Genomic DNA, 16400 nt, shown 5'->3' on the forward strand with positions numbered 1-16400 from the left:
AAAAGCACTGAAATGTCATTATTTATATTCACAGGTGTTGGAAATAAATTGATTTTCATTTTGGTACAGACTTAAGACCTCCCTTTACATAGGGATGTACTTTCCACTTCAGTGAACTACTGTGCTTTGATGTGATGGGTAAAGGGTAACACAGAAAGTTTTTCTATGTCATATTCAGTATCTTGATCTTAATATTTTAAAACAACTATCCTTGAGAAACATAGAAGACATGTATAGAAATAGCCAGTTTATAAGCAGAAAACTTGTCTTTTCATTCAAGGAAAAAACAAAAGACAACAAACAAGTCTAAATATCTTAAAGTTAAAAATAAGTGGTGGCCCATGACTTTAATCCAGGCACTCTAGAGACAGAGGCAGGCAGATCTCTGAAACTGAGTCCAACTGGTCTTCAGAGTTTTACGCAAACCAGGGCTAAACAGAGAAAACCTGTCTTTAAAAACCAAACCAAACCAACCAAAAAAATTGGTATAGGTTAATTTCTGGAATGTCATAAACTTTATGACAGTTCATGGATGATTTGTGTTTGATTCCCAGGAAGAGAACTGAGTACTAAAATTTGTCCTCTGACTTCTGTACATGTGCTCATACATGTAAACACATACACACACATGCGCACACACACACTAAATAATTATAACTTAAAAAATTTAAGGGCAAAGGTCTTATATATAGGAAGTAATATGTGACTTTCTTGGACTCCTGCAAGGCTTCCAGTTCTGAGACCTACAGCTTCCTAGTTTCCTTTGCAAGACTACATTTGCTTATGTTTCAGGTGTCAAGTGAGCTTTAAATGCTGATTGTGTGCATACGTGTTTTACAACAGTATATGTCTTTTTGGTAAGACTCATTATTGAATTTCATTCATTCACTAAAATCTATATGTGGATGGTTTAGTTAGGGACATGTTTCTCTGTTTGTTCAATTACTTTTTCTCAGACCTTTAAAAAAAATCCTCTTATTTTACTTTTATGTGTATGGATGTTTTGCCTATGCGCGTGTTCCTGAGCCATGTATGCACCTGGTGCCTGCAAAGACCAGACAAGAGCCTCAGAGCTCCTGGAACTGGATATACAGGTGGTTGTGAGACACCACGTGTGTGCTAGTAATCAAATCAGAGTTTTCTAGAAGAGCAGCTGCTGTTCTTAACCAATGGGCGATCTCCCCATCTTCTTATGCACTTTTGTAATGATTTTTTTCCTTGTATGTCTAGGAGCACCATTTTTATCTCAGCCTAGAAACATGTCGGTCTGGATGATTGTATGTAATGTGAGTGTGTGTAAGAATGCTGGGATTTTGTTTTATCCATTAGGTCTCTTTCAAAGGAATCAGCAAAAGTGTCAAGTTAAGTTAGCACTGCTAACTGTTGCTGTCCATATTTCCAGCACTACGTACTTCAGTAGCAAAGTTCACTGATTAAGTCATTAAACAGACAAGTGCTAGGCTTAATGCTGCAAGCTCCACATATCTGACCTGAATATGGTCATTGTCAGTTATCAACTGGGTGTCCTTGACACTGTAAATACCCTGTCTACAACCTTTAATTTTTCTGATATTATAAATGGAGAATAGCATCAATGCTTATTTCCAAAGGTTGCTGGGATCATTAGGGATTAATGTATGCAAAGTACAGAGCTATGTCCTTCCTATAGTAGGAAAGCTATAAATGGGACTAATTATGGCGATGGCCTATCTGCAGAAAGAACTGGCATTAACATAGCTCTTGACAGAGGCGGCCCCCGCTCCCCTTACTCAGGAACCAACATGGAGACTGAGGTGCCGATTGGCTACATCTGAGCAGGGGGGCGTAGGTCCTCTCCATGGATGGTTCTTGGTTGGTGCATCAGTGAACTCAGTTGCCTGCTCTTTGATCACTTCTCCCTGACGATGTGGCCTTGCGAGGTCACAGAGGAAGATATCCAGGCAGACTGATGAGACTTGATAACCAAGTGTCAGGTGGCAGGGGAGGAGAAATCCCCCTTTCAGTGGACTAGGGAAAAAAGGCAGGGGAGAAGAGGGAGGCAGGGTGGACAGGGAGAAAAAGAGGGAGGGGCTACAATGCAATATAAAATGAATAAATTATAAAAAGAAAAATAAACATAGCCAGCTCTCCTTCAAGCCTCCAGGAGTAAAGTTGAGCTAGAGACATTGTTTTGCAGAGCCCAATGGCCAGGGTCCCTGCAACATTGGGGGAGGGGGCCTCTGGCCCTGCTCCTCTGAGGGTTAATGTGTAGGAACACTCATGGAACACCTGAAAGTGCATTTCCAGCCTTCTCAGGCAGGGATGGCTTCAGAGGTCGGGACTGGTTTGAGCTAATCTCAGTCTTATTCCTGCCCAAGCCATGCTGCCTGGGGAACCAAGCTGTGTCTTATCTACAGAAAGGGAAATAAGAGACTAAAATCAAATAAAAATAACTTTGGATTTCTTTCTGCTAAAAAGTATATAATCTAGACTATAATGTCCTTATGCTTTTTATTCCATATACACTATTATCACTAAAATCTATTTATGCAGTTTAAAAAGCAAGGGGAAAAAAGCCAGGCACTTCTTGTGTAGGAGTAAAGGACATTTAGTTTGGAACTGGGCACAAACAAATGAAAATCCATTCCCTTTGGAAATGTGTGCTCCAACAAAAAATGGGATAGGAAGAAGAAAGATAAAAAATTCAGGAATTTTTTAAATTTTGAGAGAAAAAAATCTGTACATATGCGTATTTACATATACAACTTTAAGGCATGTGGCATTTGACTTGCAATAAAACGGGTTAAGGTATGATAAGTCATGATCATCGACATAGAGCCTGAAACACTAAGCACACTTGATACCGTCTCAGGCCAAGTGTGAGCCTCCTGCTTTTGGAGAAGGCTTAATAAACAGCAGAGACCAAAGCTAGCAGTGCTGAGGGACAGCCCTCTTTCCTGAGGTTAGTGAGGCTGTCTGCAGTCAAATGGCATCAGCACTGAAGCTCACACTCCTTCTGTTGCTTCCGTCTGTGTGAGAAGATTCTGAGGAACCTTTGCAGACTGTGAATTCTCTGGAGGTAAGGGCTTTGCAATCATTGTGGTCTGTGCCCGGGCCTCAGGCTCAGGCTAAAGTTATTGGAGGAATCTTATGTTACCTTCTCTTTAAAGGTTAGTATCTTTTAGGTTGCTTCTGAGTGGGTCTACAGGTTTTCAAGGTGTCCTGGTAAGTTTTGTGGTCAACTTGACACATTTGAGAAAAGGAGACCTCAGTTGAAGAATTGGCTTCATCAGATGTCTGTTGGGTCATCTGTCTCTGGGGGCATTTTCTTGATTGCTGACTCATGTAGGATGCCAGCCTACTGCTTGTGGGACCATCCCTTGGTGGTTGTGGGCCTGGGATATTTCAGGAAAATGGCTGAACTTGAGCTGGAGAGCAAGCTAGCAAACAACATTCCTTCATGATTAATTCCTTGTCTCTTCCTTAAGGTTCTGCCTTGACTTACCACAGTGAAGGATTGCTGCCAGGAAGTGTGATATGAAATAAACCTTCCCTCCTCTGATTTCTTTTAGTCAAGGTTCTTCATCATTGCAAAATAAATCAGAGGGAGGGAAGAAGGGCTCCTCCAGTGAAGCAGGAAGGGCCTTTCATGAACAGGAAGCATATCAGCTATGAACCGGGCTTGCACAGAACTGATTTCTGAGGAAGGTGATTGTATGTCTCCAGGATCCTGCCAGGAAACAAGTCCTTTACTGATTGGTTATTTTAATAGCAGTGAAAGAGAAGGGAAATTTGGTTATCAGATCTAAGTGATTCTGGGAACTAGCCAGAGGTCTTCTGGCAGGGGAAACAGGTTAAAGGCGTGGTAAGGGCTTTCAGAATCTACATGATGTGGAAGGTATCTCTTGATGTTGGACCTGAAAGGTAAGAGGAGAGTACTCCTAGAGGAGAATACTACCTGGGTAAGGTATCAGCAACTTGGAAGAGCCCTCCCCTACCTCTCATGAGATACAGAGTTACTTTAGGTTGGGTTGGTATCCAGATGTAGCCTTATAAGGATGAGAGCTTGAAAGTGCCTCTGGACTAGACCAAGCGATGGTAAAATAAGGGAACAAGTTTCATCTCTCTCTAGCATCCTGCCCTCCTTTTGGTGCAACACAGTGGGGAAAGGAGAAATCAGAGCTCTAAGAGTCCCAGTGCCATCACAGAAGAGCTTGGACATGTGACCACGGAGGTAAAGAACACTTTAAGGAGCTTAAAGTCAACAGAGAAATGTACATGGACCATTGGGTTGGTGAGCCATAGGACACCCATTTGGTTGTAAAAATTGCAAAAGAGGACACGAAAAGTTCTTTGGGGTTCCTGGAAAGTTAATGGTGTCATTAAATTGTTTTACCTTTATTCATATTTATTCCAGCTAACACTAAATGAACTCCAGCAACAGCATATAAGTACATTCTGGGAAGACATCTTTTCCCTAGATATCTTCTAGACAGATCAATGGACAGCTAACTCTTCTACCTCATAAATTTAGTCCTTAAGATATTAGCCAAAAAAGGAATGAATGCTGGGAAGTACATGTATATTCTAAGAAAGAAAATTCTTTTTAGGTGATTCAAGATTTTTGGAACAGGTGGTTTTCACACCTTTTGCAGTGACATTTTTCAGAGCCCAGTTCTGGAAAGGCAGTAAGTGCTTATAATTGTGGTTAGATAGTGGTCTTGTAATCCCTAGTCCATGCAAGACTGTGCCTAGAGGTCTATGCCCAGGCAGAGCCCTGTATACACCTCTTCGCATGTGTCCAGTATATTCTAACATTAACTCAATGATTCCCTGTTCTTGGAGAGCCTGGTGTGGGTTTTATAAGGTCAGGCCAATGAAAGCTGATCATTCTTGTCATATACCTTGCTGAAATAGGCAAACACTGCAGCAGGCTCTCTATACGGACATTTCCCAGGACTTTAGGTGACAAGCTGACTGTCTCTAGTGTAAAGTGAATGAAAGATGGACGGTTTCCCTTGGAGAAGTGAATATCTAGGTCTCTTATGTGTGGAGTGACACTCCAGTTCTGGGTAAACCCCAGTGTGCTGACTAGGACTGGTGACTGCGGAGGCATGCAGGTGTTCTGTGAGCTGAGTTGAACATGCTTACACTTAGAGGTTGTTACACATTTACATACTTCTCAACATCAGTGAGGAATCCAGGAAGCAAGTCTTTAGGTTCTGGATACCATTGTACTTGTCTGGGTGTTGTCTTGGCTAAATTTCAAGTCACTGGATAGCTATTTTATGAGCAATGGGAAAGAAAACCCACAGCTGTGGGGCTAGAGTGATGGCTACGGTCTTTTACGTACCACTAGTGTAACCTGGCTTGTGGACAGAGCCCCTTCCCCCAAGGCCAGGTTACATTCACTCATAGCATTGCTATCATTGTCTGCTTCCTGTGTGTGTGACTGGAAGGACAGGGTGGTCCACTACAATAGAGCTAACACCTTCGTTCTGGACCATTGTGTTGGACACTTTTGTTCTGGGTCTGGGAGATGATAGAGACAGGACTGGGAAGTGGCACCCCGTTACTATTTGTTGAAAGAAGGAAGACAGCCACAAGTTGTAAGATAATATAAAATTACCACTAACTATTATATTAGTGTATTTTTGTAATAACCACAAATATCTATCTTGAAGGATTGTTTTGCATCTATCAAGAAGCTGTGTGTCCTCCTGGAGGCCAAGGCAGGTGGATTGCTGTGAACTTGAGGAGAGCCTGTCTATAAAATGAGTCCAGGATAGCTAAGGCTACAAAGCCAAACCTCTCAATCAGTCAGTCAGTCAATCAATCAATCAATCAATCAAACAAGCAAAAAAAGCTGGGTGCTTTCAGATCTCTGAATAGACTGAAGAAATTTTCATGATGGAAAGTAGTTGTTAGGGTAGACTTGGGGGAATTTGAATGCCACTTAAGAGAGGTAGCCTTAGCATGTACCTGTCAGGACAGCAGCATGAGCACACATTTGGCAGGAATGTTAAGTGATGGGAAGAGGCTGGAAGAAGACACATCTTGACCTTTATCTCAGCAAGTATGAGACCAACTTTTTAACGACCTTTTGTGTCAAGTGACAATTTTAGTTCTGGAGATATGAGAACAATGTTCTTGCCCTTGTGGGGGTTCTAATCTAGTCAGAGGCTTCAAATACTAAAAATATACCTCAAAAGCACTGTAGGCTGTGATCAGTGCTGTGAAATAAGCATCGGTTAAAGAATTTTGAAAACATTTGTTATTTTACCTGTGTGTGTGTGTGTGTGTTCCTTAGTGTAAGTATGTGGATTACGTGCAAGCAGTGCCTGAGCAGGCATCAGATCTCCTAGAGGTGTATTTGCCAATGACTATGAGCCAGCTAGTCTGGGTACTAGGAACTGAACTTGAATCCTCTCGGAAGAGTGACAAGTGCTCTTCAACATTGAGCCATCCATCCTGCCAAAAGCAATCTATAGATTCAATGCAGTTTCCACCAAAATACCAAAACAAAATCTTTACAGACCTTGAAAGAACAATTCTAAATTTCATACGGAAAAACAAAAAACCCAAAATTGCTAAAACAATCCTGTACAATAACAGGTCATCTGGAGGTATCTCCATCCCTGATCTCAGGCTGTACTCCAAAGCAAGAGTAATAAAAACTGCATGGTACTGGCATAGAAACAGAATGACAGGTCAATGGAATCAAATAGAAGACCCAGAAATAAATCCACACACCTATGGATACTCGATCTTTGATAAAGAAGCCAAAACCATACAATGGAAAAAAGACAGCATCTTCAACAAATGGTACTGGTCTTACTGGATGTCTGCATGCAGAAAAATGAAAATAGATCTTTATTTATCACCCAGCACAAAACTAAAGTCTGAGTGGATCAAAGACCTCAACATAAAACCAGATACACTAAAACTCTTAGAAGAAAAAGTGGGAAAGAGCCTTGACCTCATTGGCACAGGAGACAACTTCCTGAACAGAACAACAACAGCACAGGCTGTAAGACCAACAATTGATAAATGGGACCTAATGAACCTGAAAAGCTTCTGTAAAGCAAAGGACGCTGTCTTCAGAACAAAATGAAAGCCTATAGACTGGGAAAAGATCTTTACCAACCCTATATCTGACAGAGAGCTAATATTTAGAATATATAAAGAACTCAAGAAATTAAACAGCAAAAATTCAAGCAACCCAATTAAAAATGGGGTACAGAGGTAAATAAAGAACTCTCAATAGAGGAATATCAAATATCAGAGAAATACTTAAAGAAATGCTCAACATCCCTAGTCATCAGGGAAATGCAAATCAAAATGACCCTGAGATTTCACCGTATGCCCATCAGAATGGCTAAGATAAAAAACTCAAATGACATTACATGCTGGAGAGGATGTGGGAATGTAACCTTGTACAACCACTTTGGAAATCAATCTGGCATTTTCTCAGACAATTAGGAACAGTGCTTCCTCAAGATCCAGCTATACCACTCCTAGGCATATATCCAAAAGATGCTCAAGTATACAACAAGGACATTTGCTCAACCATGTTCATAGCAGCTTTATTTGTTATAGCCAGAATCTGAAAACATGCTAAATGTCCCTCAACTGAGGAATGGATACAGAAATTGTAGTACATTTACACAATGAAATACTACTCAGCAATTAAAAACAAGGAAATCATAAAATTTGCAGGCAAATGGTGGGGACTAGAAAAGATCATCCTGAGTGAGTTATCCCAGAAGCAAAAAGACACACATGGTGTATACTCACTGATAAGTGATATTAGACATACAATATAGGATAAACATCCTAAAATCTAGACACTTAAAGAAGCTAAGCAAGGAGAAGGACACTGGGTAAGATGACCAAACCTCATGCAGAAAGGAAAACGGGATGGACATCGGAAGATGGAGAAAACAGGCAACAGGACAGGAACCCACCACAGAGGATTGTTGAAAGACTTTTTCCAACAAGGTATTGGAAGAGTTGCTGAGACTCATAGACAAACTTTGGGCAAAGTGCAAGGAATCTTATGAAAGAAAGGGGAGATTAGGAAGACATGGAGGGGACAGGAGCTCCACAAGGAGAGCAACAGAGCAAAACTTCTGGGCACAGTGGTGTTTTCTGAGATTGATACTACAACCAAGGTCCATGCATAGAGATAACCTAGAACCCCTAGAACTCCTGCACAGATGGAGCCCATGGCAGCTCAGTCTCCAAGTAGGTTGCCTAGTAATGGGAACAGGGACTATCTCTGACATGAACTCCTGGCTGGTTCTTTGAACACTTCCCCCTGATGAGGGAGCAGCCTTACCAGGCCACAGAGGAAAAAAATTGTAGCCAGTCCTGATGAGACCTGATAGGATAGGGTCAGATGGAAGATCATGAGGACCTCCTCGATCAGTGGACTTGGGGAGGGACACGGGAGGCTACAGGGGAGTGCGTGGAGGGCCTCCTTTCACTTCAATGCAAAAATACGAACAGACCTAAGTTGGGTGGTGATACAGTTTGGTTGCCTTTTCTACAATGGTCATGTGAAAAATATGCTGAATGTACAGGTTGGGAAGCTAGGTAGGTATTTATTCAAGTGAAAGATGATGCTGGAAGTACAGACTGGAGAGAGAATTCTGTTGGTACAAGACCAATAATATTTTAGGTAGTGAGAATGCAGAGTGTTGAGAAAGAGAAAAGAAAGTAGTGATTTTATTTTGGTATGTGTGTGCTTGCATTTGAATGTGTGATGTTGTTTGTGTGTATGTGTGCCTATGCACATGTGTGCTAATGTGGGCATGCATATAGCAGGGCCTGGTGTGCTGGGATCAGAGGGAAACCTCCGCTTTACGTTTTGTTTGAGACAAAGACTCTTCTTTGTCGTTGCCCATGTCTCATACAATTTCAAGAAGTCTCCTTTCTCTCCTTATCTGGCTGTAGGGGCACTGTGGCTACAGATGTTCTCCACTTACCTGGATTTTACATGGGTTCTGGGGATTGTACTTAAGGCCTTTACACCTGCATGGCAGACACTTTACCTACCTCTCCAGCCAGACTTTGGTTTTCGAACAAAGTGCTGGCAATGCTGAGGCAGGAAGGATTGGGAAAGGGGAGATTTGAAAGAAAAAGAGTTTCTTATGAGATATAAAACAGTTGGGCCCCTAGATCTTAAAAATGAAGATATCACAAATTCTGTAGGATTTATGAGTCCAAGCCTTATAGAGTTGTTTTCGAGAGAGACAGAGGTTTTGTATTTATGGTCCTAGAGTTGGCGGTTAAAACCACAGACATGGGCTGGAGAGGGTCTCAGGAGTTAAGAGCACTTGTTGGTCTTGCAGAGGACCGAGGTTCAGTTTCCATCACCTGTATAGCAGCTCACAATATCTTGCTACTCCAGTTACAGGGATAACCGGATCTGATGCCCTCTTCTGGTCTCTGTAGACACTGCACATATACAGTGCTCCTGCATACATGCAGGTCCATACTTGTCTCATCCGCATGAAATAAAGACAAGTAAATTTTGAGGGAGGTTGAAATTTGCACCTGCAACTATTTCATAGTCTCAATTCAGAGTAGGGGAGCAACTAAGGGAAATGAGGTCATCGAATGTGTTGGAATAAACTTTTAAAGAGAGAAGAACAGTGCACAGCACACACATAGCAAGTGCACCAGGATGCACATATTGGCATTGTGTCTGTCCAGATCTGCTCGCTAGTGATGCTGTCAGCTGTCACAAGGCCAACAGTTGAAGCTGAAACAAAGGAAGAAACCAGCCTTGTGATCGGCATTAATATTGTGGTTCAGAAGGTCAACAATGTCCCAGGTTGTGACTGAAAGTTTTCATAAACTAAAGTCACTGAGGAAGCAGTACTGAGGTTCTGAGCAGTAGTGGAAACTGTTGAGGGGACAGGAAGAACTATGTGGGTTAAGAAGATTGCTGGAAGGCTGATGGGAAGCTCACCAAGTGAGAGTGCTAACCCGTTTTGCAGAGGACCCAAGTTTAGTTCTCATTACTTGGTTTACAACTGGCTGTTATTCCAGCTGCAGGGGATCCAATGCTCTCTCTGGTCTCAGCAGTCATTGCAATCAGACATGCTCATGTGTGTGCATTCCCATGCGTGCCTTCACACACACACACACACACACACACACACACACACACACAAACATTAAAATAGAAGAAGAAGAAGAAGAAGAAGAAGAAGAAGAAGAAGAAGAAGAAGAAGAAGAAGAAGAAGAAGAAGAAGAAGGGAGTGGTAGATAACTATTGAGACTCTTGAGGATTTGGGTCAGGGCTCCCTGGAAGCTCCTGGCAGGGCTGGGCATGGAACCACATATCCTGTATTTGAAGCACATGCTTATAGCTTTGGTGTTAAACAAGTGTTTAAGTTATCATCTGAATGAATTATTTATTTTCTAATTAATTTCTTGTCTCCCATTCTCTCTCCCTTGGTTGCTTTCATAAAATGGCCTCTAACAACCAAATAAGGCAAACAGAAGAGAAATCCAGGATTAAAAATGAAATGATAGACAAATTATGGGGCTTTGAATATAAAGTTTATAAATATATTCATTGACTGTCTCTAATGTTAAAAGAAATTTTGAATGTTTCATTCTTTTGTTGTCAATTTTTATTAAATTTAGGTCTCAAGCTGGAACTATAGAAGTGCTTTAGACACACACACACAAAATGAACATTCTACCTTTCCTGTTGTACTGTTTCTTAGAAGATTGCTGCTGCCCCTGTTAAGGGTTGAGTGACTTTTATAAGGTCTGAGGCTTTTCCTGAAAAGCAAGGTTCTAGTTTCCCCCACTGGATGGAGGCTTAGAGAAGGACAACATCTTTCTTCTGACCACTGTCTAACAAAGCAATGCTATATTTTAGCTAGTGGTCAATGATACTCATTAGTTAGCAATTTTCTTGGACCCAGACACAGGCTAGGTAGTGATCATCCACATTAGATTCACTTTAATACCCAGTTTCACCATCAGATTCCCTAAGAATTTCTCTTTCTACTGGGTACATCTTACCTTCCCGACATACAAAGGGTCGGTTCCAGTATACTCTTCCAGGACGAAAAACTGATTCCAAACCCAGCTCCTCTTGCTTCTCAGATGTGACTGTGATCCATCTAAGGGGAGCGTTTCTAATTCGACTCCTGGCCTTGGAGTGCTGGAGAGAACGGTGGTCATGAGGTCCATCAGTGTCCAGAAGTACAAGGTTGTGCCAAGTCCAAGCCAGCTCTTTGCATTGTTCATTCTACCAGTGGTCCACATGGGCTTGCAGGAGTTCCACAAGTCAAGTAGGAAGGAAAGAAAAAAACCAAAAAAAAAAAAAAAAAAAAAAAAGCCACACCACAGGTTATTGGAAACTCATTGCTTCCCATTCAAGTCAAGCTGAAGTCCTGTCAAATTAAGGGAACACCATCAGGGGATTCCTCAGTGGGAGCTGTTTGCAACTTTTCCAGAAATGGCAGTAACTATTTTGTTTTCTGCTCAATGAGTCAGCTGTTTAATCCCTTATGAAATATCTTCTCATATAAATAATATTTTGATTATAAAAAGATTATGTGTTTTGCTCTAATCAGCTCCAAACATTTGGATTTGGATTCCAAGACAATAAAACTAGTGAAAACAAACAAACAAGCAAAATTTCTTCTCAACAGTAGCTTACCTTGAGGGCTAGACTGTGCTATTGATTGTCTTGAAAAATTAATGGCATGTTCTTCAAAATATCTATAATCAGAAAGAGCCTCCTCAAGTCTTCAGAATAGTATTCGCTTGTAAAATTTACATCTACAAACTAACATTTCCATTAGCTGAACAGCTTTTCTTGGCTTATTAAAAAATAGAAAAAAATTGGACTTGTTTTTCTTTCGCCACTGACAATTATCCTGCGCCTGCCCTGTTATTGATTACACTATGAATCTTGGGCTTCATTCATAAGCAGCCATGGACAACTTCTGACTTTAATCATTCTCTGAACTCATGAGAATTAAGTTTCACACTCTACTGCTTCGACTCTGGAGTGCTGATAGGGGCTGCTAATGTGACCTTTCAAGGATGTGAATGGTCAGTTAATCATTATATCCTTCACAGGGGACTTTAAAGTGCTATTAGTCATATGCCACCATGAGTAAGCTAAGGGTCGAGGTAACGAATTTCCTTTCCTGACCTGAGAGCCTCATTTAGGTGAAGGAATGTTAAATTCTGCCTGGGAACACCTTTTCATCAGTCACACTTCTCCTGTGGTTGTGGAGTCAGATTTAACCAGTGACCTCACTCCTGGGCTATGACCTCATCAACCTTTTCTTCCCTTCCATGCCTGGGCTTGATGAGGTAGCCTTGCACTCAGGCAACTCATCAGAGCAAAGGAAGTGTTTTCTGTGACTGTAGTGTTTTCCTTGCTGACCTGAAGAACTGCTGCCTTTCCTAGGAACAAATGTGTGCACCTGAGAATTTCTGATCGATGCAACTAAACTGTGATCCTATTTTGAAAGTGGCTTAGAATGAATGCATCCACCCTAACTCAGGTCCCACCTTCCGCCTATATTCTCCAGAACAAGTTTTAGCATCCTCACTAATTCCCACCACTGAGATACACAAACTGATTTACAAATATTTTCTAATCATTCATATCAGTTTAGTCTGTGAGAATCACATCAGCAGAACTGATGGACAGGAATGTCTGAGGAAACTAGTTTTGTAACGGAACACTAGGCAGGTCCTGCCTCTTCTGAGTTCTGACTCTAAAGACGGATTGTGTCTTAAGGAAAATGCAAGCCAGTTCTGCCTTATTTAGGCTGGTCTGCTTGTGGTCCTGGTAGAAGGTGAGTTCCCAGAAAGTAGCAGTTCTCTTCTACTATGGATTCAGCAACAGAAACCTAGCTATTTTTTTTTTCTGGTTCCTGTCTAGCGAAAGGTGTTTTAGAAAAAGGACCCTTAGTATGGAAGTTGAATTAATGGAAAAGATTGATGAGACCCAGATATGCTGTCTCAGGGACACATGAGATGAAGCATTCCATAAAACCAGTAGCCAGGTTACTATGCTTGGCAAACCATAAAGGGAATGAATGGTCTATGCGCTGTCATGACACAATTCATTTAGAATTTCCCCAAGAGCAACAGACTAACTGAGTTTGTTCTCAGGTTCTATTTTGACCCCTGACTTGTATATCTAAAATTACCAAGATTGTGATTAAGAGTTCTGCTGATTGACTCTGTGAGTGGCTCCCATATTTACCTTCCTGATCTGTTAAGCAGACACAGTAATTCTTCTGTCTACTCCCCAGGACTCTCAGGAGGACATGGTGGGATAACACAGGTTAATGGTAAAAGTGACCTCTGGCATTCAGGGAATCACATAAACTGCCTGAATCATATGTGAAAATAATGAAGACAGGTATAAAACATATTTCATAAGTACAACTGGAAACAGAATCCTGCAAGAGCTTGTAATGTAAATCATCTCACAGATCTATGTGTGGTGAGTACTGATTGCTGGAAGTTGCTGGCTCAGTCCAATTGTGTGGTACCCACTCATGGCTTTTCCTTATGAAGATACTTAATAAAGAAATAGCTACTAGAAAACTCTGTATTAGTAGAGAAATTTTTTTTATAGATTGCATTTATCAACAAACAATGTATTTTATGTGTGTGTGTGTATACATGAATTTTGGCTAAGGTCTGTGCTTCAAGCAAGATTTCTCCTTAACACTCTTACTTTTTTTTTCTGGCTTTCTTGAGCACTTTGCTTTGGATATAAGGGTGCATGTACAGTGTGTGTGTGTGTGTGTGTGTGTGTGTGTTTGTGTGTGTGTGTGTCTGTGTCTGTTTAAAGGCCCTTACTCTGCTCCCACTGACTAAATTTCATGAACAGAGTGAGATTTGAGGAAACGTTGAAGGATTTTAAGTAGTGACCACTATATTCCCCCATCTCTCATAAACTAGACAAGTATTGTTGCCAATTAAGCTCTCCTGTCCTCACCTATACATATGATCTGAAGAGTTCAAGGAAGAAAAAATTCAGCGGAAACTTTGTGATGAATATTTTGTAGTCAGTTCAATTGCCTCAGCTTTTATCTCCCTCTCTTGCCTACTTAGTCCCCCTACAAATGAGCACAAAGTCCTTATTTTCTCTCTTCTTACTATATATGCACAAAAGTGACTTTGGGGTATCTAGGGCATGTGGAGCCCCTGTGATTCTCTGGAAGGTGATGGTTCCTGGGCTCTCTTTGATTCAGCAATGAGGATACCCACACCTGTTAACCCCTCTGTGTTAAGGAACTGGGTGGTGACCGACGATGGAAAGCACTGTTTCTGCTTCCTCAAGGTGAAACACATGAGAAACACCCCTGCCTAAATTTTCAGAAATAAAAGTCCAGGCTGTGCAATAGTAACACTGTTCTTATCATGATTGGAGTTGCTTTCTACAAAAGAAGGAAAGACTCACTCGTACTAGGCTTCCTGCTTTGCAATTACAATTTCTACGGGTCCCACATTTATGCTTTTCCTACAGATATGAATAGATTACTTCTTTGGGGCTAATCACTGTTTCTGTAAATGAAGAAGCTGGCACGAATATCTGTATACACCGGCCTGCTTTGGGGAGAATACCCAGGTCATGTGAAGACTACATTAGTGGAAATTGACTTCTGTGCTAAATGAATCTTTTAAAAGTTCCCCACCCCCATTCTTCTGAAAGAAAGCAAACAGCTTGGTAATGAACACAGTAGGAGGAAATTAAAGTTGTGCTTAAAGTGTGTTCTCAGTGAATTGTTTATTTCGTTACTTAAATTCGTTGTGATATTTAAAATGTAGACGGGAGGATGGTTACTGCTTTCTCCTTGAAATGAACTGGATTTTTATGGTCTTCTTCTGATTTCTCTCCTCATTATTCCAGTCTTCCCGAGCCTTTCATGGAAATGGAAGAACTGCTCAGCAAACCTCAAATGAGGTCTCTGCAGAAGTCGTTAAATGTTAGAGACTCCCTGTAGAAGGTGGGGTGCTCTTGCACAGAAGGGGTGTGATGCCTGTAGTGAAGAAGTGAGCTTGTGTTGATAGAGCTATCTGCTAACATTGTTAAAACTTTCATCCCTTTTTGAAAAGTTAAAAAACATTCCTGTAAGCTTTGGAGAGTTGATTTGGATATACCACTTGAAGATCCTAAATTTTTCTATGTGCACATTCTTGATGGTGGAATCCTTCTTTTCCTCCCCCATTCCTGGCATTCACCTCTCCAAACTACCAGGACTATGGACCCCACAGTTCCAATTCAACACTCAACATAAAACATTTCCCCTAAACTCCTTAACTTTACCTTCTGTCACACACACACACACACACTACACAGAGATATGTTTCAGCACATTTCTAATCAACTAAAGACAGCAAACTGCTCCAAACTCACTAGCCCTAGGTGCTCCTGATGGAATTTCCTACCAGCCTGAGCCTCTGCATTCTAGATGGCTCCAAAGCTATAAGCCCCTAGTGGTCCAACCTCACAAAGTACTCCAACATGGTCTACACTTTTCTAGCCCCAGATGGTCCTAAGGAGCCCAGAGAGCAAGTGAAACAGCCTGCTCTTCCTGGCCTCGGCCAGCATTGCAGCTTTTTTGAGTCCGCAACAATGATGCCCCAATGTCAGCAGGATGTAGTCATAGAAAAAAATTACATCACCCCTTATCACATATTTCAACAAAAGTCTGGGTTGTTAGGTCTCAAACCTACAGCAATTGGCTAACTGTGGTGCCTATTTAACTTATTAAAGTGGACCTGGATGCCAGGTTCTCCCAGGATCCCTCAGTCCCTGTCTGTTACAGGGTATGGCTGGCATACTATGCCCCTTACCCTAGACTTCTTCAGCTCAAGGGCTGGACTGCCCTTCCCCCATTTTCCTTTTACTTATATAATCTAGCCATTTTGGTACCTTTTCCCCTTTTAATTTACCCTTTTTTTTCCTTCTTTTTCCTCTTCCCTCCCTGCTCTCCTCACATGGCCCAGCTGAGGGTCATTGTTCAATCTGGATGCACCCAGACATCCCTGAGTCTGGCTACACTCTCCCTTTTATCTATAATAAACCTCCTCCACCATATCTAGGGAGAAGTCACGTCCACTTATTTATTTATTTGTTTGTTTGTTTGTTTAATTTAGTTATTTATTCAGTATCGCTCCTTTTAGGTTGTTGCACTTCTTCAGCAATCACTATGAGCCTCAAAAAGGCACTTCAAAGAAAACAAAGAAAGAGAAACTTCATGGAGATCTTAGAGGTCACAATGAAACATGACAGTATACCATACGGCACCCCACATTAAGTCAGAATGTAGCTCAGCATCCCACATTTTTCCATGTCTCAATCTGAGGTCTCTTAGGAGGCTTAGGTGTCAGATTCCTTCAGTATAAAC

At 41.4% G+C, this 16400-nt stretch overlaps 1 protein-coding gene across 2 annotated transcripts in view; it reads right to left on the bottom strand.

Moving 5' to 3' along the window:
* Positions 1-16400, bottom strand: part of Cdh20 (cadherin 20) — a 251995-nt gene that overhangs the window by 60789 nt on the left and 174806 nt on the right. Inside the window, exon 2 of one of the 2 annotated variants that reach the window (XM_021654245.2) lies at positions 11029-11277. In XM_021654245.2, the coding sequence (XP_021509920.1) occupies positions 11029-11274 (246 nt within the window). In that variant the 5' untranslated portion in view covers positions 11275-11277. The remainder of the gene's footprint in view (positions 1-11028; positions 11278-16400) is intronic. The other variant, XM_060371554.1, reaches the window with a different exon arrangement.

Source organism: Meriones unguiculatus, chromosome 18 (genome assembly GCF_030254825.1).
Source record: "Meriones unguiculatus strain TT.TT164.6M chromosome 18, Bangor_MerUng_6.1, whole genome shotgun sequence".
Classification (NCBI taxonomy): domain Eukaryota; kingdom Metazoa; phylum Chordata; class Mammalia; order Rodentia; family Muridae; genus Meriones; species Meriones unguiculatus.